Source organism: Branchiostoma belcheri, unplaced genomic scaffold (genome assembly GCF_001625305.1).
Source record: "Branchiostoma belcheri isolate BF01 breed outbred unplaced genomic scaffold, Haploidv18h27 scaffold35, whole genome shotgun sequence".
NCBI classification, from domain to species: domain Eukaryota; kingdom Metazoa; phylum Chordata; class Leptocardii; order Amphioxiformes; family Branchiostomatidae; genus Branchiostoma; species Branchiostoma belcheri.
Genome location: NW_017803965.1, coordinates 2,295,571 through 2,316,937, shown reverse-complemented (window position 1 = coordinate 2,316,937; position 21,367 = coordinate 2,295,571). Strand labels below are relative to the sequence as shown.

Genomic DNA, 21,367 nt, shown 5'->3' with positions numbered 1-21,367 from the left:
ATGTTCCATACATGTTGGTTCCATACCGGACTGTCTTCAAAAGATGGTGTAACCAAACTATAACGTCTACGCAGTTCTTTCAGATGATATATATTGTCTTGTCTTCATTACCCCCGACTATGGAAGGACGACAGTCACTATTTCTTGCTCACAAACAGTAACTTTATTTGATAGACATTTCGGGCAGTTTTCTTCAAATACATGTTACAGTATTACTCTGTATACCGAAAGCAGTTTTCAGTCATATAGACCATTTTAACATAAAACATTGCAAGTCGGTTTTCTAAATGTAGAGTAACTTACAATTGATGTATTTTTCACCCCCAAGCCATAGATAACAAATTATAATAACATCAACCGCAAGGGGTGGAAATGTATAATCAATAGTATTATGACGCACAGTACACATGGTTATTTTATACAATTGTATACAGGACGTTGGAGAGTACACAGGTACAAGAACGTTGCATGACACCCACTGCAAGTACTATTGAACAACTTCGAATTGATAATAATATGATGATGACAATGTATAAACTATAATGGCTCTTACTACATCAATGTGAAAAATCAGAGGTAAGGGGGTCTACCAGATCTATGGCAGTTTTTGCATATTTCATTTATTTATTTATTTATATTACATTTTTGCATGGGTACTATTCTTGGGAAAGACGACCGCCTTGTGGTGAATAGCAAACTCCATTTTCTGTTTTGGTATTAGTCTGGTTCTGTCAGACCTATCCTCCAAACATCTCAGGGGTGGAACTTTGCTGTTCTTGTTTCTGTGTCCCTTTGCGTTGTATCCTCTAGTAGTTCTACTAGATGTGTTTATATATACATCATCTTGGTAAGTCACACGCAAAGGGTTCACTAATTCGAAGTCGGTTTGCGTACACTTGCGCATTTAATTTGACAACATACATTGTATTGTAGTAAATTTTTTTTACATGGAAATCGTTCTTCCGAGACACCACAGCGCGCCAAACTGTGGTACTACAGGTTACTCTTGTTTCTTGCCCCCCTCCTTGGCGGCCACCTTTTTCTGGTAGTCCTTGTACTGCTGGTCGGTGCCGAACAGTTTGTCCCACCAGGTGAACGTGGAGGAGTAGTTCCCGGTGAAGTTCATGTGGTGGAAGTCGTGGAACCGGGCGCCTGGCAGAATAAAGACCGAATATGTCAAAATTTCATACGGACCAACTTATAACCTTCATTCAACATTCAAGTTCATTCAACAGAGTATGACTACTGATTCGTAACATTGTGGACGTGTGGCGTCAGCAATGGGTCAAAAGTACCCAGAGGTAGCACGTCGGCAGAACGTACTGGGCCTGTGCGAAACGCCGATTTTTCACGGTTTTCGCTGGATGTTGGGATGTCATCCTTAAAGACTCTCTGTGGATGTCATATGCCAGCCCTGTACAATGCGGGGCTCGCAAAGGTACAGTACGGTACTAGTAGGTTCTACCGACGTGCTCCCAGAAATCTACATCGTCCCCCGTCCCTAATACGTCAGGTGAATGCGTGAAGGTTGGCAGAGACTTCTGGACCAACATTTTGCACGTACGTACATTATTTCTGCTCGGAAGAAACTTTTCATACTTTTACCGACCAACACTAACACCCTCTACAGTCGCAGAGTTACAGTCAGTACTTACCTCCGTAGAAGGGAATGAGGTGTAGCGGGTGGTAGGGCAGGTCGTAGCCGCTGTGGACATCGATGGTCTCGATAAGTCGCACGGCCACCCACGCCCACATCTGCACCATGTGCGTACAGAACATCAGGATACCCAGGAAGAACCCGGTACCCAAAACTGCCGAAAAAAAATGAAAATAACATTTTATTATCACAAAGGACAATTTTGCAACGCCACATGTGTTTAAAACATCCGTAGTAGCGCAAAACGTACCAGACATATACTCACGGTACAATAATATAAATTTGCTTATTAATATTATGGAAATATAGGAAGATTCCTACCGACTGTCTCTACCGGATGTGCGTATTCAGCCGTCGCTCCGAACGGCACCTGAAAAAATGAGGACAACTTTTAGTCTTTCAATTACGCGCGTGGAGATGGGTGATTGAAGTTCAACCTCCGAAGGAAACGATAAAATTATTGCCTTGCCCTAATTCTAATGGAATGTAGCGACTGCAGATCAAAAGCAGGACTGACCTGGAAGTGGTGGTGCACCTTGTGGACGTACTTGTAGTACCTGCGGTGGTGCATGATGCGGTGCAGAACGTAGTGCCACAGGTCCTCCACCACCGCACAACAGAACACCTGCATGCACAACACGTACCTGCAGACAAGAGTACAAAATATCCAGGCGGTCAGTTGTACACAATATAATCTGTTGTGCAGGGAATAAAAAATTCGGATAAATCGTCTTGACCAAAGTAGCGCTGGCCTGGCTTATATTTATCGGTATGTGAAAATGGTCAATTTTTCAAGTTATTTTTCCTTCGGACAAGCATGTTTTTCCCTTAGAATTTAGTAAAATTTTAGTAAAAAGTTAGGGTTAAAGAAACTGAAATTTAAACAAAAGCAAACACAAATAAACACGTTACCATGGCGGCATGGAGTCGTAGTCGTAGGGAATGCCGAACCACTGCGTGAAGTGGTAGGTCCCGCACATCAGCGGCAGTTGGATGAAGAAGTGGTTAAACATGATGACCTTCAGGCACTGGATCTGTCCGGCCCACGTCTCAGGCTTATCCTGTAGTAGTAAACAACGTCACATTTTTTTTTCTATTCCAACATATATTACAAGACAAGGCGACGGCACTGTCAATTTTTTCAACTTATATTTATGCCACCACCAACGAAAACGCATGAACGGATAATGTCACATTGACCTAAATGTACTTACGTTTTGGATTTTGTATTTCTGCATGAAAGGCAGAAACTGGAAGATGAAGCCTGGTAGGCAGATCAGGAAATACAGCAACTGTGGGGGGAAAACAAGAAAACGTCGCGTTGGAAACTCAATGGTCAGGATTTCCCATGTCATTGTTTATCGTGCCAGGTTAACCTCCTTCATCATGCAAAGAGCGCTGAAAACACCCTAAAACGCAAGTTACGTTTCGTTCTTGGAGAGTTTGCGTTGCTTAAATCACAATGTAATTGCAGTGTTTCCTTCGGCAATTTTCACGAATCTGTTTTTTTTTAAATCTAATATTCCAAAGGTGTTTTTGTTATCTTCCATCTTGCATTTCGATATACCTTTACACAACCTGCCAAAGACTACCTCATGACGTCACATCGACTCATACGTATGATCCAATGGACGACGGCGTACTAAGGACGGTCTGTAATCTTCAAGCAGATGTGCGGGTTTCTTGGATCATGATTTTCCTTTTATGTCGTTATTAAGTTAAGATGTCTAGACTACTACTTCGCACAAACAAAAAGACGTACAGAAACAGGGTTGTTGTGGTTAATTCAGGCACGGGCCGAAAACCACACTAACGCTCTAAATAAATTCCCGTTTGGGATTGAGGTATAACTAAGTTTAGGCTATCATATAGTACGAGAAAAATAAGAACAGGCACGCTGGAATTCAAATTGCAATTCAATTTCGTTTGCTTCTCTTGGTATGTTTATGGTCACACGGCTAGTCATTTTGTTTTTATAGACGACGTTTTTATAGAAGTTGCCCAAGATTTTGGCAAGGAGGTTGGTTGATACAAGTAATAACCAAGATGCATATACATCCTCATCATTGTTTATTAGGTTGTCTATTGCATTTTTTCCAACACAGCACTTGAGAGTCAAATATATTTTATGTCTTGAAGTCTGAGGCTATTATATAATTCCATTCGATGTCCGCCGTGTTTGTTATTTCTAAAATTTGAAAGGGCTGTCACTTATACGCACTTAAGATAGCAACTTACGAACCATTTTTGTTTTGAAATCTTTAACTCGATTTTTATTTTAGACGAACACAGAACAATATTCAAGTTGACGTTACCCAGACGGAAATTACATTTCAAAATAGCTGTTAGTTTCGCCATAAATTTAGGCAGATTTTATGACATGATCCTAAATATACATTCTGTAGGTAACGTTAACGTTAACGTACGTTAGGTTATTATGAGTAGAGTAGAAAAGGCTATTATATCTTATATAGCATTGAGACATTCAGAAAGGCCAGGAATGTTGAATTATAATCAGAAAGGTCAGGTATATTATATTTTTTTTCTTACCAAAATTATTAACTAGTAGTATGTCAATCAGTATAGTAGTCATTTGTCTGTTGTGCCTACGTTATTACCTCATGCACGATGAGTGACCCCCAGGTAGCGATCTGGAACTCGGTGTAGTGGGCCGTCATGTACCGCCAACCCGCCTCGAACGGGCCGCTCAGAGGGTTATCGGGCATGTAGTCGGCCATCAGCCGAACTGTGGTGACCACAGAATCGTTCACCTCCATGATTATTGCACTGTAGCTTCTCAAAACCCTGCAGTTATGTTATATATACAGGTAAGAACTGTGCCAAGATCGCTTCCGCAGCCCGCACCCGGTATGTCGGGCGCTGCGATTGGTCCGTTTGATCAGCCGAAGGATCAGGTCATGCTGGGGACCAATCAGAGGACTCGGGGATTCAGGGATTGCATAAGCGGCCTACATTGGATTTGCTGCAGTTCATACTAAAATCGGTAGAGGGCCTCTGATATTTCTTGTGAAGACTATAGTTTTCGTCTGCCATTTCTGATTGCCTTGTTTGATTTTGTGTATTTGGGTGGAGGGATAACAAGCCCGGCTGAAATATGAGATTGAAGAACTCTATTTTTCCAACCATCATCAAACACACATCAGACAAATATCTTAACGTGTTATCCAAAACTTTAATTATGCGTAAAACAATGTGAAATTACAGGCAACAAATGCTCATTAGTTAGTGTGCTTAACAAGTGAAAATGTGAAATTAATGAACTTTGATAAACTAATACAAAATGTCAACAAAAGAGTACAACTAAGTGTTGTTAGAACTATAAACATGACTTCCAAGTGCTTCTTTTTCAGATGCCCATATATGTATCTTTGCCACCAATATCACCAATATTACACTTCTATAGATACAAGATACCAAATGTTCATCTATCTATCAAGATGATCCAAGATGTATACTGAAACATACAATCTAAGGCCACACTTCAAAAGCCCTTCATATGGTGTTTTAACTTCGCCTGTGATATATTTTTATTCATGAAGAATATGCTATCTCTCACTATCTGCAATTGTAAGCAGGTGTACAGATTCAGCTTGTTTTTGTACATCTTTGGAGATCTACCATCTTTTTCATGCATACCATCTTTTTCAAGAACATAACTCTCTGCATACTACTAGTATTATCATACTGATCATATTACAGCTTTAAGGTTTATGGTCATGTCATCTTTAAAACATCTCAGCGCAGAGCAACTGACTCATCCTTTTCTTTACTTCTTCAACTTCTTATACTCACTGTGACATAGAAAGATAAAATTGTAGTAACTAAAATAGTTGCTCCTCTAGCACCTCCTATTGACTTGATAACATACTGCAGAAGAATTGTAACCACTGGTACTGTATATCCACTAAAACGGTGACAGGCTTTAAAGCTGCTTAAATCCAATGTATGATGGCTGGCAAACTTAAGACTTGTATACAACACTTCAAGTCCAGATATCCTCAATGTAGTGTCTATCCTGTCTCAGTTGGAAGATGGTGTTTCTAGCCTCTTGGATGGTACAACCTGAGAAAAGTAGTGAGGAAAATGTTAGGTAATGCAAAGAAACTGAAGCAATGGGGATAGTTGTTCAGATGAATATGACTTGTTTGAACACATGAACACAGTTTTGGTGTCAGGTTCTTTAAAATTACTAGTATGCTAACTGAATATTGACAAATTTTATCAACAGATATATATGATTGAAAGCTTACCTTTGTATTTCTGTACAATCTGTGTGATGACTTCATTCACATCTTTGGCCATGTTTTTGGCATCCCTGGGGATAAAATTTAGAAAGATACCATGATGAAACTGTAAGTAGTGCTTTTGTGTTTATCTGTGTTACTGCAATTGCCCCTCTAAACACAATGCAGAGTTATCACACACCCTTAATTTCTGCTATTATTGTCTGTGTAATGGGTAAGCATGGGTAAGGGGATGCAGTCTGCTATCTCTGAATCTGATTGCACTGTTAGAACTTGTAGAAGGCGAATTTGATACTGTCTTGGCTCATTTCTATTTTTTCCAGGCAGACAAATCTAAAGTTGCTGCTCACCCGCAAACATAGAGAATGGCTCCTTCATCCAGCAACATCCTCCCAACCTCATCACCATGGTGATGGAGGTTATCCTGTACATAACGGGCGGGCGGAGCCCCATCTGTTTCCATGGCAACAGGCTCCTCCCTGGAGAAGCACACCACCAAGTGGTTCAGTATGCCTGCTGCCGCCAACCGCTCCAGTTCTTCCCTACCAAGTCAACATCAGTGAACGTCTGGTTAGGTACAACACACTGATAGATCTATACTTACTATCTATGAAGATTTACCACACTCGTGGTGACTATCACCTCTTCAAGCTGTCAAACCTGAGACCAGACTGTAAGGTTTGAACCACTCACACTGGGAAGGATCCCTGCTCTTTTCGATTAGTGTGGTGGGATCTTTAACATGAGTATGTCCTATACGAGAATACTGTATGTCCTTAACCGAAACTAGGTACTTGTTTTCATCTTAGTGAAGTGATGAAATAGGTGTAAATTTTGAAAGCTTGAAAATCTTTTCCAGCTGACCTGTAGAGATAGTCCCTGTCTCTGTGTCTACATCCATAGAAGAGCCAGCTGGGCCCACACACAGCATCAGGGGATAGCTCTCTCTGTTTCTCCCTGAAACAAACAAACAAACAGCCTTTAAATAGTACTGCAGAATGAAATCTTTTTTAAAAACACTTTAATGAAACAAAAAAAGGCCCCAAAGCTGCAAGTTGCCTCCAAATCAGAAGAGTTGGAAACATCATAATCCTGTTGACTTGTGCATAGGTGCTAACATGGACCAAGGACATTATACACTGTACACTCTCTAGGTCCTTGCATGGACCATCAGACTGTGAACTGTCTGTTAACATGGTGTTGCAAGCTGAGATAGAGGATTACCATAGTGACAGAGAATCCTGTGATCCTATTGGCCTAGTCTTCATAGTGCTAAAGAATTCTTTGCTCCTATTGGTGCTTCTCATTTTCTAAATGAGTCTCCTGGCTTAGCGACCCTCTGACAGAGAGAGATTTTGTTTCACAGGCTAGCTGTGAGTACCTTCGCTTATTTCTGACATGCTTTTAGGCATTTCTTATGGGACATTCTTTTTTGTACTGATATCTTTTTTATGCCAGCCAGATGGTGGCAAATGGTACCGGCATGGAAAATGGATAATGTCTTGCCACTACTGAATATTTTCATACACCAAAGATCTGTTGGGAGAAAAGTTAGTACATGTACCTGTGCTGTAGGAATCCTACAAAAGGTGCCACACCCGTTCCTGGCCCTACCATGATGATTGGAGCAGAGAGATCAGAGGGAAGTCGGAAGTGGTTGTTTGTTCTCAGGTAAATTGGAACCTGTAGAAAATAAGAATATAGACTTCATTAGAAGTAGATAATTCTCAACATCTTTTGCACTAGTTCAAAAGACTTTATTTAGTCAAGAATAAAAATATGCTACGAAGTAGTGTAAAGATTGAATAACGTTTGTTTGGATCAAATGTACCTCATAATGAAATAGTAATATGCTTACCGTCAGTGGATCGTTAAGCGACATCTGGCCTATCTTCTCAGCCATGTCCCCATACACCCCTGGCTGTATGTGCGTGGTGAGACTGCCCTCAGCAATGTCCCCATACACCCCTGTCTGGATGTGCCTGGTGAGCCTGTCCAGCCATCCTGTACAGACTCCAGTGCAGGCAGTGGCCCTCCCATTGCCTGATGGGATGTGCACGATGTTGAAGACAAAGTGTAGTCTGTCTGGATGGACCAGAGGGGAGCTGAAATATTGGAGATGGTATTTTGTCAATCTACAGTTCATGCATTCTTTCCTGTGCAGCTAGACATAATGTTATACTAAATACTGTCTCTTTGCTCCTCAAATCCATACAATTTTTTAATCAGTTAGTACTATTAATATTAGTTTTATCATCTTTTAAAATGATAACTGAATAATTCAACAGTATGGTACCCTTTGACAGAAAGGGTTCCAGGGTTCAAAATGCTTGTTTCTGGGTACTTGCACCAGTGTAGGTAACAGTTTTTAGCCCCGGCCATTTCGAACTTGACACTGTCTTCAATGATTTGAATACTTTGAAGAATACAAAGTAGTTTTTGATCACTGTTGGTGACACGTCATATGTTCTCCAGCATAAGAAATACCTGCACTAACCTGGATATGCAGGTTCAAGCCTTGTGTTCTACATAAACAGACCCTTAAGGTTCCGGGTCGGAGTTTAATTCTGACCAGGGTTCCAAATAGTGCGCAGTAAATCGCCGGATCTGCGAGGTTGTCACGCTAGGTTTGGCTCCCCATAGCTCGGCGATCGCTGTAGATTTTCAACTAGGTTTTGAATTGATCAAAAAGCCTTGGGATTGTAGTGTTTTTCGGCGCGGTGAAGTTGGACGGCCAGCGAAGCGTTTTTGGTATTAGTCCGCGAGCAAGGGTGATGCGGTTTGTCGCCTGATGACCCGAATAGCTGCGTTCTATGTGGAATTTCTAGGGGTTCGCGTCACCGGATTTTGCGAAAAACTTATCGCAACAACCTATATTTTTTTTCTGTTTTTCAGAAACAGAAAGTAGTAAGCTATTTCAGCATATAAGCCGTTAGCCTGGGAAAATTCGTTTTTCCAAGCAGGTCCGTTGAAAAAACTGCAAAAAACTACATTTTTCGTATCCAAAATTTACGTTTAACTACAGTTTCTACCCAAATTATAGAGTCGACGGACAATAACCAAAATTGTATCGGAAGCCGGCTGGAAACCTCCGTTGACTGATGTAATGAGATTTCCCGGCGTACTTTTTTTGGCGGAGTTATAGCCCTTCGGTCTGAGGGTGTCCGCCGGATCCAAAATCGTGAAAAAAACTCCGGTCCGAGACCTTATGTAATACATAATGCTTTTCTTACCTTGATACAGAGTATGGTCTTGGTTGAAGTCTTGGCAGCATTTCTAAAAAAAGTTTAAAGAATGACTGAAAGTTTTTCTCATCCAAGGCACATAAATGACAGAAGTAACAAAGAACAGTATGACTGTATTGCAATCAAAAGGACTAAATACAGATGCATCTTGTTACCTAACAACCGCTCAAATGGAGGGCAGCACGAGGGGAAAGCTGTCAGCACATCCAGCAGCCTCAGATTCGGTTCCCTGATGAAGGCGGCATAATCTGCAGTACCCTGTTTACTGCACAGTTCTTGTAGGCGGCGCTTTTGCACAGCATCACTGGTGTGTTCCACCAGCATTCTGAGGAAGGCCTGCAATTAAATAACACAGAAACTAATAATACAACAAAGCTCTCTTATTATTACAAGGTACACAGAACTTGCATCTTCTAAAGTCAAACTTGCCCTGCAACTGGACATTGCTGATCTGTTGTCTCACCTTTTTAGGAACGGCCCTAATCTCCAGACAGGTGAGAAGAGCGTGGCGGATGGTGCACCTGGCAGGCAGGTGTGCTGGCACTGCAGCTGCTGTAAGGACAGGTGAATATCTCATAGTAAAATTCTTACATGAAAAAGAATTCAAAGACCTCTTTAGATCTTGTGTGATGCTAACTGTGTCTTCTTCTCATTTACACAATGATGGGGACTACAAGTCTTTCTTAATTATGAAAGGGACTTTCAGCTGTCAAGTAGGTCATATAACGATAAACAATGAAAAAGGAAAGAATTACCAGATCTCCCTCTGGGACAGACTAAACCCAACCATATCCATTACAACCTGACCTACGGGCCATGCAGGATCAATGACACACACACACACACTGACACAGGCATACCAACCACATGACAATACCTCCATTTTTCATGGAGGTAACAAATGCTTCACACTTTCTGACAAAAATCACAAATGCAAAGTACCTCTTTTCTTGGATCCTTGGACGACCTTGACACTGAAGGTCATGTCAGCATGGTCTGTGAGGCCCAGTCTGTGATTGAATATGTGTGAAGGTCAAATATCTAAAGAGCTAATCAATAATTTTGTTATTTTCAAGATCAACACATGTACATTATGTGACTGATCATTTAAGACAATTGATTTTATAGGTTTTCAAAACTGTTAACAAGTATATCCACTACTTTTTGTCAGTGACTATAAATGGAATCTGTTGTTGAAAGATATTAATCCAAAAACTATGATTATGAAGATGTAAGTTTTACAATGTTGTGTCATACCTGTTAATCAAATCCTGTACTTCAGTCTCGTTGTTTGGGCAAACCACGCCAAAAGAGTCACCAGGCTCGTACTTAAAACATGTATTCTGCAAGTTACAAGCAAAGGTCTTAGTCACTGGAGCAAGAGATGTAATTTAATCTGTGATATAAATTCTTTACACTGTTCAATATAATACAATTACAGTCACAAGATAGCAAAAACTGAAAATACATTAATGCAATCTAAAAAAACTGTGAAAACCTACGAAAGTAAATGAATTTACAGTAACTAGAAGTGCAACCACTGTCCCCAGCCCTCAGAAATGATGAGGATGGGGTTAAGTACAGATACAGCATACAATCATCATAACGTGGTGAAATTTGAAAAACAAATTCAAAGCTAGCTTCCATAGCAATATAACTTAAACATACAGAGACATCCAGTTCTATGTCCAGAGCTGTCTTCACAGCGTCATGCCTGGTGAGTCGAGTTGCCGTGGTAACTGTTGCCATGACAACATCAGTAGCTGCTGAGGGGAAGGGACAACCACCTTGCAAGGGCAGCTCCTCAACACACTGTAAAGGGGAAAAGATTTGTTAAACTTATACGATACAAAATTACAATGTATCAATAGATATGTTCCAGCATACTTTATATAGAGTTGTTTGAAGTTTATTATACAGTAGTTTCTTCTAGTATAGTGACTTTCCTAGTCTCTTTTTCTATAGAGTTGGTCTATTCCACCATAAATACAGTACAGGGTGAACCTTTTTAGCCTGGGTACCATCTGGGTACAATCACATTTTTTTTGAGCGTAGCGGAACCAAAATCCGGATGGTACCCAGGCTAGAACCTTCTTCCTGCTGCCTAACTTGACAACCAAGACACATTTAGTGTCAAACAGATACCTTAGCAGGCTGAAGGTTAAATTAAGTACTTTGTTACCATCACTTACCAGACTTTCTTCTGGGTGAAACTCCACTTCCAAATATGGCACAGGCTTGGCTGGTAGGGTCAGTCCACTATCACTCAGAGGGGGGACAGACACTGTAAGGGAGGGACCAGCCTGTTCTTTCACAGCATCCACAACTTGTCCATCTGTGTCATTGCTGTTAGAGGTATGGTCCTCTAGGTTATGTTGCCCTGTGCCGCTAGCTTCTGCTGTTTTGTTGTTTCCTGATTTTTCCGTCATTTCGGTGTCTGTGGCATCAGTGCAGCTTTCTGCTGCAGTGCTTTTTTCAGTTACTGGACCTACAGTTTGCTCAGTAATACTGACACCAGCTGGGTTTTTTGATTTTACACTGTGTGTGTTATTTTCATGTGCAAGGCTAGCGCAATTATCTGTGTTGTCTTCACAACATTTTGCACTTGTTACAGTAACAGTTTTCTCACTGACTTTGTCACTTTCTGGATTATCATTATCATGATGTCCACTCATCTCTGTTCCATCAGTTTGAGTTCTTTCCTCTTTTATATCAATCTTTCCTTCTGTTTCTCCACTATCTGGACCTACGGAGTCTGTGACACCTCCCGGGGTTTGTGTATTGTTTGTGGTCTCCATGGCTACGGTTTCCCCGGCAACAGTGCAGCTCTCAGGCGGCAGCCCCAGCTGTTTCCGCGCAGCCGTCCATAACCCTTCTATCCACGGGTCCACCACAATCTCCAGACTGAGGAAAAATACAAACAGAACTTGTAGTTGGTCAAAACTATTACACAATAAAGAATGAAGTTTTGGAAAACAACATCAAACAAGCTAATGGCTTTCCCAATGTTGGTTGTGGGCATCCCATGCAATTTCAAGGAGGCAAAACTGGATTTTCAAAGTCAATTTTTCAGTCATTCTTTTAGTATAATAAGCTGAATCAACCCTATCTGATAGCATACTGATATCTGTGAGGCAAAAATGTTTGTATTACAGCAAGATTGTCTATATTACATGCATCTTATATCATAGGTGTAGTGAATGTTACGATGGGTTTGTTATTTTACACATCGTACTACAGAACTTACCCAACAGCATCGTCTGCGTACCCCGTGGGGTAGAATGGTTTAGCCCCGAGCTCTTGTAGCCTCTTGTCCAGAGTTTTAGGACAGTTGCAGAAGTTGGTGTAGTTGGAGTCTCCTAAACCTGCATTGAACCATCAACATACATAAGTTTGCCTTTAGCACCCTAAAGGAGTTATTTGGCTACTAGTTTGCTTAAGGGTATTGACGGGGGGGCACCACAGACTTTCTGCTGCATAGCAACAAAAATTACCAAAATGCATTAAAATAATTTCCTGTCCTACAGTGTACAGAGAGGGAAATATAATTACTAGTATGTACTTTGGTAACGGGTAATCTGTATCAATTACCTAACGTTACATAGAAATTAACCAAAATCGAAAAATACAGGACAATAAAAAGACTGACCCAAGAGTGCGAAGTTGAGGTGAGATAAGTGGTCTGATGGCAGTGTCTTCTTCTTAAGTCTGCGGAAGAACTTCAGGGCGTTGTCTGGTGGTTCTCCGTCTCCCGTGGTGGAACACACAAACACAACGCACGACTCCTTTGTCACATCAAACTGTGAAGAGTGGGAGAGAAAATACATGGCAGGGTTCTCAGCCGAAACTTTTCACAGCGTAAGGGAAGCCACAATTTTCTGTTGGGCAAGCCATAATCATCAGGTCAACAGTGGCCACATCGGGGTGTCTGGTATTCTCGTAATCTCCAAGCAGATCCCTTTCAGTGGCAAGACAATATCCATTAGCCAGAGAAGGTCGCCAGCTACCGAGGGGTAGCGACAAAAAACGGCCATATATAAAAAGCTAACAATCATTCCCCCACAATCTCTGCTTGGAGAGTAGTATTCTCCCCCTGAAGACTACTTGACCTCGGCCCCCTGGGTGACCTACCTGGGCAGGTTTGACTGTATGCAGTTTGGTGGAAACAATAGATGAAGTTTCACCTTTTTTTCGGTCAGTTCCAGCCCAAACAGGTCTGTCCTGAGCCCGTGTTTCTCGGCGTTGTCGTGTATCTCCTCAGCGATGGCCTTCGCCTGGCCAGTCTGGGATCCGTACAGGAGGACTAGGCGGTTGTTCTGGGCTGGCATCATGGGCATTATCCTGTAGTGTTTCTTTTTTTTACATAGCCTCAACCAGGCTTCAGAGGGGGCTGGAAAGAATTAGAAATCGGCCAAATAAACAGATACATAAAATGGCAGTGGAGTTGGTAGCTAAAGGAGTAAAAGTTGCCGTGAATTCGTTTAAAAGAACTTTTCAACTTTGATTCATTGTCATTTAGCTTGATGGTTTTATCGTTGTCTGCCTGTGTAGAGGGTATGAACTATGATATTTTAAAGTCGTGCAAGAGGCAGTTGATAAGGTCCACAAGGATTTATATACTAGTATTCAGTACAGGACTGCAACAGATAAAGGACTGTTTATGTCTATATAATGTCCTAGCATTGATAGTCTTGGGCGAGTTTGGCAATGTGACAAATTATGTGCTACTAGTATATCCCGGAAGTGGAGGTGTGTGTGTGTGGGGGGGGTCCCTAAGATTGATCCCTCGAGAAAAAAAATTATATCAGTTGTCATCTATTTTCGTTGTGTGCCTGTGTGAAATCGGGCGCAGATAAAGTTGACTGCGTCAATAATAACGTAAATCCACGAGGTTTCGAAACCTTGCGGCGTAAACCATCTGGCCTGGCTGTCAGCTCAAAGTTGAAAGTAGCCGTGGCGACTATTGATTCGGGCTTACATTGCATTACCCTGAGGGTAATGCAATGTAAGCCCGAATCAATAGTCGCCACGGCTAAGTTGAAAGGAGCGTGGCAGTAAACACTAACGTTAAACTTGCTAACATGCTAGCAGCAGTAGTAAAACGAAACGTTACGTGTAAATTTCAGAATAGATCACTTGAGGAATCAGTAGGCTTACCACCGGGACAATCAGAAGATAATCTACTTACCGATAACCAGCGAAAAACGACGTCTAATGGGAGCAAGCGACGGCACATCCGCCACGCATTGCGAGCGAGTGCGAAAATGCCGACAACCGGCAAGCTGCTGCTTTATATCGGTCACCGCATAAAAGCGCTATGAAGAAATCTCAGTGAATGTATATTGGCTGATGCATTCTTTGGACTCAAAGATAATCATATTAATCTATAGACATAACTTTATTATGGCAAAATTTTAAGAAAGATTGATTAATCTTTTTTGGCAGTAACGTCTATAATGAATACATTTCGTAACATTTGTATGCTGTGTAAGTGGGGTCAAAAGTTATGGCCGTTTGCTGCAGTACTGATAGAAACTAGTAGAGGTCACTTTTGATCCATGCAACTAAAGTTGACTGCAGTCAAAAGCGCTGGCCTGAAATCCAGCCGTGAACACTATACCCGCTGCATTTGCCACTGCTCTCAGCCAAAAGGGACAGCTTTTCTAATTTTTTTTTTTTTGCTCTAGCAGAGTAGGTTGAGTAATATATGATATATATAACGTTAATAATAGGCGATCACTGTCACTTACAAATTGTAAGTGGGAATAGTTTTCAAACTTCATTATAGCTGTTATGGTGGCTAGATTGAAGGACTTGGGTGAACACGGAAAAGCAATTTCACAGGCAATCAAAGCATACACATGCACACACACACACACACACGCACACACACACACACACACACGCACGCACGCACACACACACAAACACGCACACACACACACAAACACGCGCACACACACACACATGCACGCACGCACACCAACACACACACTCAGTCCAGTGTGACAAGAGAGAGACAAACGAAGGAAAGGACAACATGCAACAGACTCATGTTGCTGTGTCGTGACGCCACACGACCCCACGTTGACACTTGTATCGGCCCAAGGCGCTTTTCAGCGGATAAGCTGCCTCTCTAGTCTCAGCACTGAGCTGCCGCGCAACTAACAGGTGGGTGTTGCTTCTCATTGCTCGTGTTGCGAACTGTCCATTTATATTATTTGGCTGCAAGGACTCAAATTCATCGTATATTCGTACGATCGCAAGCTGAGTGAATCCTTGGGTTCATGGATGATTTCAGCTGTCTTGTGACGAAAAAGCTCTCTTAGAATTGTCGGTGGTTAGCTCTGTCAGTCTCATTAGCGTTACCCCAGATAACCCCGGTTGGGGAAAACTAGCTCCAAAGTCACAGCCCGTTTGAAATTTTCCGATATCGAAATAGTACCTTGTGTGTAGGTTTTGATAAGTATACGAGGTTTCCATGCGGGCACAATGTCATTCAGTTGGTTCATTTGGTTCTAACCGTTGATGGTGGGTGGGGTCGTAAGAAACTGCTTTTGGAGGGAGGGGCTGTAAAAATGTATTTTTTTACATGTAAATTTATCCAAAGTTGTCGTTCACACATTTAAGGGCGCCATCTATCGCCTGTGTACCTACATGTAGTTTTATCTCAACAGTCGACTTTATAGTTTTTATTTTTGTCAACGTCACTTCCTCGTAAAGAGTCGTTGTTGTCAAACTGCCTAGTTTTCAGTGATCCATTCTGAGATCGAAACGGTGTAGCTGTAACGTTAGATGTTTTCTTTGAAATGGTCATACTTAAATATTTTAATGATTACAATACATAAGATAAAAAAATCCAAATTGTAACGTTGAAAAAATGCTGGCCAAAAAGGTCTGATTAATCCCCACCCAAAATTTGTCGCATTCCAATCCATCCACGTGCACACAATTATGTGTTCTCGTTCACACGTGATTATACCTGGTCTCCACCAGACTCATTTGCAGGCTGACTAAATAGTAGAAATCGGCCTAAAATGGGATGAAAATTGGCCAGGCGAGTTAGTCGGTCATATAAGGTCCAGGTTGCCTCCTCTGGCCAACCATATCCCCTTTTAGACCGATCTCTACTATTTATTCAGCCTACAAAAGATTCTGGCCTATGGTGGGGTGGAGACTACATTATACCTACGATCATCCTATACTTAGTCTTTGTACGTGTCTTTGTCTTTTTATTTCAGTGAGCTAAGATTAGATAAACATAGAAATACCAAAGACAGGGGAATGATGGCTTACTGTAAATTCGTTTATTTTCGTTGGTCGTACTTTGCGCAGTAGAAGGGGAAATGGTGCCAAGTTCACCGTTGAAACGATTCTGTAGTACAGTAAAAATACAAAGCACATATTCGCGGTACCATGATTTCACGCTAAGACGTCATTGCAAAAATAAACCTATCGCTAACATTTCAAGCTTTACAGTATATTGTTGTCTTGTCTCCAATGAGGTGGAAGGGTAGCTGCAGGCCCGTCGGCACCCGGTGATGTGACCTGTGATATACGTAAACCCTGCAATAGACTATAGTGAACTTTTCGCCATCTTGGATTTAGAGGTCATATTTTTTAAAATCATTTATTTGAGTTTTACAAATAAATAAGCAAAAGGGGCATGGCAAATTACAACTGACACATGTAGTACTACAAAACTCTGTTTCTCGGAATTGGAGTTTTATCTGAAACCCATTAATTCAGGCCCTAAAATCTCTTCTCATGTGGCCCATCTGCTGAACATCCGCAAAGTCTGCCCTTTGATTTTGTGAAAAAGTGCAACATAACGGACGGGACATTTTGGGTCCTTTTTATCACGAGTCTGTGATCTACTGTGTCTAACATCGTCCTGACACTAGGACCTTTGTCTATTCAAGTTGCAATTGCCGCCTATTTTGACTTTTCCCTCTAGGGATGAGTCATGGTTTTGGATGTACCACTACACTGTCCGACCTTCCTGAGATGAGGTTTAGCCCTTTTTTGTAAAGAATGTGAGGAAAGTAGAGATGGTCTTCAATTGATGGATAATCTCCCCATCCCCAGTACAACTTACATCCATTTCTGTATGAAGACCTGATTTTCACTGTGTTCAGTTGTGTGAGTTGAGGTGACATTGGTGCACAATCTGCATCTTAGAATTAGAACCAGAAAGTGGCCGGTCCTGGAACATGCAGCAAAATCACGGCTCTTTGTTGTCTTATACAAAAATATTTAGCACGGAGAAGCGAGCTCAAAAACATTCCAAATTTAAAAGAAAAAACTTCAAACCTAGCCATAGCAACAGGAACGTGTCTTTGCCATAAATAGCCACTGCCACTGATTGGTAGATGCTTTGTAGCGTTAATAATCATAAACAATAAGATGTGCGTGCGAGACTACCTTGCAGACAAGTTCCACGTGAGCTGCATCGTGATTAGATGAAGAATCGCACCGGTACCCAACTCACTGTAAATTTCGAGATTGGTTCGAAGTTTTATTTATAATAATAAACTTTATTGTACATTCATGCCCTGTCGGGCTAAGTACAGGTGAACAGATGAACAGGTATATACATGTTTGTAGTACAAGCAGCACTAAAAGTACTCTAATACAGAGGTTCGGCTTCTTCTCGTTTCTTTGTGATGTTAAAAATATAATTTGAGATGGAGTTGTTTAATACAGGATGATCAAAGCGCATAAGAAAGATGGATTCTTTCAATATTAATCAGGCATTGGAAGTATGGAAACGTTCTTGTAAGATATCTAAAAAGGTAATTTCATTACTATATAAACTACAATCTACAACTTCATCTTCTACCTTGTTTAAGCTACAAAATTGCAACTTCTTTGCTATTAAGTACAGTGCGATTGTAAATCTTTGTGTGGACAACTTATCATTGGCTTGGGGTAGAGAATTTTCCTTACTCGTCTTAGCATAGATCGGATCAATTGCAATTTCAAGCTATACAGCTGAGTAATATAACTCTATGCGTTGCTCAACATTTGGACCGTTGTCTGAGACCAATTACTAGTAATTAAGACCCTATAACCTCTTCTCTTGTTTTACACATGTTGAACACCACAAACTTTTTCCACGTGGTTTTTGTGTTTTATGAAAATGTTACAACATCACGAATTGGATATTCTATGTACATTTTATACAGATTGTATGATTTTATCTATATATCTATTTAATGATGGTTCTTAGATGTTTGAAACGGCTTTGTGTAACATTGGCCTCGCTGTTATAACCTTTATGACCCCTACGACTGTAAACCTTTGTCTATTCAAGTTGCCGAATTTCGATGTAGCCCTCAAACAGCGCTAGCCTGCAGCTGACGGTCCTGATACCACGTTTAGTGGTTTTGTTGTAAAGAATGTGTGAATAGTATAGAGATGGGATTGAATGGATGGATAATTTCCACCATCCACAGCATAACCAGCATCCATATCTGTGTGAAGATCTGATTTTGACTGAGTTCAGTTGTGTAGGATTAGATGACATCAATCTGCATCTTAGTACAGAGTATAATGTCCTTGCTACCACCCAACACACTAGAGAATGTGCGCTTCAATAACATGCAGGAAAATTAGCTCTTAGCCTAGCAAAGCAGGCTTTTACTAAAAAAACAACTTCAAACCTAGATGCTTTGTAGCGTTAATAATCATGAACAATAAGACATTGTCTGTTCGAGACAAAATTTTGCTACAAATTTTGAGGACAAATAGACACACAAAGCCATTATCCATGTTACCTTTCATTTTGTTATTATTTATCATTTATATTTGGAAACCAGTCTAAAGATTGATGAGACAACCCACTTATCTGCAACTTGTATCAATCAAGTGGTTTCATAGCCTTTACTTTCCTCTGTGGTAAGTTAAGTGCTGTCAATTGTGGCTATATGAGGAAGACGTCTACTTGGAATATACTTATGTCAATGATTTCTTTTCTATCCTCAGAAAATGGCGACTTTGGCGACAACCACAGCCCTCATGGCGCTACTCGCGTGTCTTTTCGTTGGATTGCCGGAGGCAGGCGCTGAAGGTGAAGGTAGGGCCACAGCAACGACATTTTATGTAGTGCATTCACGCGCGCATTGATCAGTTTTTTCACTGGGCTTTTTTGAGCGTATATTAGCTATTAAAGATTAATAGATTTACTTGTAATGTACTGGGAATGAAGCAAAATCTAGACTCTGGTATGAATTCTATTTCGAAGATATAACGTGAGATACATGTATGTCGTTTCAGTCTGTATTCGTGTGTTACCTTGAAAGTTCACTTGTGTTGGTAGACGTCATTATGCATGAAATTCAAACTGTAATTTCCGAATGTACCATTCCAGTCTTTGTCAATGAATTTGCAATCCACCGTTTCTGTGACATCGTGATAAAGTAAAAATCAACAGAGACGGAGGGCGGCACAGACTTTCTGCAACTTACGATCAACTGATCACCGAGTCATGTGTGTCATCTTTATAACGTGACGTCACGGAAGCGGTGGATTGCTTATTTCATGACAAAGACTCGAGTTGTACAGTTGAAAATTTGGGTAACTCCAATTTCTTGCGGTAAAAATTACAATTTAATTTTCATGCATAATGCATTCGATCGTACGTGTGTGTTGCAGGCGCAGACGAAGTAGACCTACCAACGCTGAGGGAAACCCTCCAAAGTGCCATAGAGCTGGAGTGGTCCACGATCCCACCGTACCTGAGCGCTGCCCTCAGCATCAAAGACAAAGACAAAGACGGGAAAAACAAGCAAGTCTATGATATGCTGCGGGGCATCTTGGTGAATGAGATGCATCATATGGCGCTAGCAGCCAACATGCTGAACGCCATCGGCGGAGAACCCGTGCTGAACGACCCAAACATCGCACCGCGGTACCCGGGACCCCTCCCCGCCGGCTGCCTCCCACACCTCACCGTGACGCTGGAGAAAATGTCCAAGTCTCACACGGAAGAAGTCTTCATGGGAATCGAAACGCCTGAATGCGAGGACTCCGTCACAAAATTCCACGATCACCTTTCAAAAGTGGCATCCTCAGGAACGTCCAATGAAATGTCTGAAAACTTTCAAGATGCACTCAGGGAAAAATGTGAAGAAAAGCACTACAGTCCAGATACCATCGGTGCGATCTACATCCACAAGATTCTGTGTCCCATGCTGAAGCTGGAGATGAAAGCAACAGAAGAAGCAACAGAAGGCGAAGAAGCAACAGAAGGTGAAGAGCCTACTACCATATTCACAGGGAATTTCACACGTCAACTTTCGTATCCCTTCGAAGTCAGCAACATTGACACAGCTATCAGAGCTGTTGCCTACATAGTTTCTCAAGGAGAGGGTGGAGAACCTTGCAACCCATATGTCAACGCCGAGATCACTGATGGCGACCCGATGGTACTCGAAACATGCCACTACTACAAGTTTGCCGAGATCGTCAAAGGAAAGGAGGTGACACTGGAAGTTAGGGATAATCCTTCTAAATCGGATGACCCGGAATATGAGGATTTCTTCAGCCCGTGCCCTGATAAGGCCTGTAAGGGCATTCAGTTCGAGGGAGATTCAGTGGCTTTCGACGAGGATGCCGTGTGGCCAATCCTCTCCAACCCCAGCACCGGGCTCTACCCTCCCCGCTCCAAGGCTAGGAGGCTGTCAGACCGCTTCAATTCAGCCTACGTGGATCTGATGCAGTGCCTGCACGACGTTGTGAACGCATCTCCGGACATTAAAATGGGAGATTGCATCGGCAAGATGCATGGTCTTCAAAGTGTGGGCGAGGAACTCGTGAAGACACCCATCGACCCCGAAGGTGATCCCAACACCGGTCCCAATGTTGCTCCCACCTACGAGTTCTACTACGGGGCGCAAGAGATGGAAAATCAGCAACAGCAACGAATCGAGCTTTAAAGTGCTTATGACACAATTACATCGAAATACAACAATTTATATTTTCAAAAATCGTTGAATTAACATATATACACCCCTTAACTTCCATTGAACATCGTAACACCAAATAAAAACTCGAGATTTCTGTCTCAAAGTAGGCAGTGACGTCATGGAAACATGGCACCCAGTTCAGATATTGGCGCCATCAAAAATACTTTTGAGAAGCAAACAGTGCTTCATCCTTGTAATTGCGTGACATACATGTATTGCAAGGCATTACTA

General features: G+C 41.6%; 3 protein-coding genes across 3 annotated transcripts; 1 reads left to right on the top strand and 2 right to left on the bottom strand.

The window, feature by feature from the left end:
- Positions 1-414: 414 nt before the first annotated feature.
- Positions 415-4,538, bottom strand: LOC109475810 (methylsterol monooxygenase 1-like). Its single transcript, XM_019776582.1, has 7 exons — positions 4,276-4,538; positions 2,872-2,949; positions 2,570-2,718; positions 2,175-2,301; positions 1,979-2,027; positions 1,656-1,811; positions 415-1,152 (listed from the first exon to the last, which is right to left on the bottom strand). The coding sequence occupies exons 1-7, from the start codon at positions 4,432-4,434 to the stop codon at positions 1,001-1,003; spliced, it is 870 nt and encodes a 289-aa protein (XP_019632141.1). The 5' UTR covers positions 4,435-4,538; the 3' UTR covers positions 415-1,000.
- Positions 4,539-5,136: 598 nt separating this feature from the next.
- LOC109475814 (methionine synthase reductase-like) lies at positions 5,137-14,460 on the bottom strand. Its single transcript, XM_019776585.1, has 17 exons — positions 14,356-14,460; positions 13,352-13,508; positions 12,817-12,967; positions 12,415-12,532; positions 11,360-12,071; positions 10,836-10,979; positions 10,425-10,510; positions 10,110-10,177; positions 9,631-9,719; positions 9,323-9,503; positions 9,156-9,198; positions 7,781-8,027; positions 7,487-7,605; positions 6,787-6,879; positions 6,273-6,464; positions 5,929-5,993; positions 5,137-5,740 (listed from the first exon to the last, which is right to left on the bottom strand). The coding sequence occupies exons 2-17, from the start codon at positions 13,502-13,504 to the stop codon at positions 5,661-5,663; spliced, it is 2,541 nt and encodes an 846-aa protein (XP_019632144.1). The 5' UTR covers positions 13,505-13,508; positions 14,356-14,460; the 3' UTR covers positions 5,137-5,660.
- A 4,697-nt stretch (positions 14,461-19,157) lies between these two features.
- LOC109475765 lies at positions 19,158-21,106 on the top strand. Its single transcript, XM_019776525.1, has 2 exons — positions 19,158-19,245; positions 19,824-21,106. The coding sequence occupies exons 1-2, from the start codon at positions 19,158-19,160 to the stop codon at positions 21,104-21,106; spliced, it is 1,371 nt and encodes a 456-aa protein (XP_019632084.1).
- Positions 21,107-21,367: the final 261 nt, after the last annotated feature.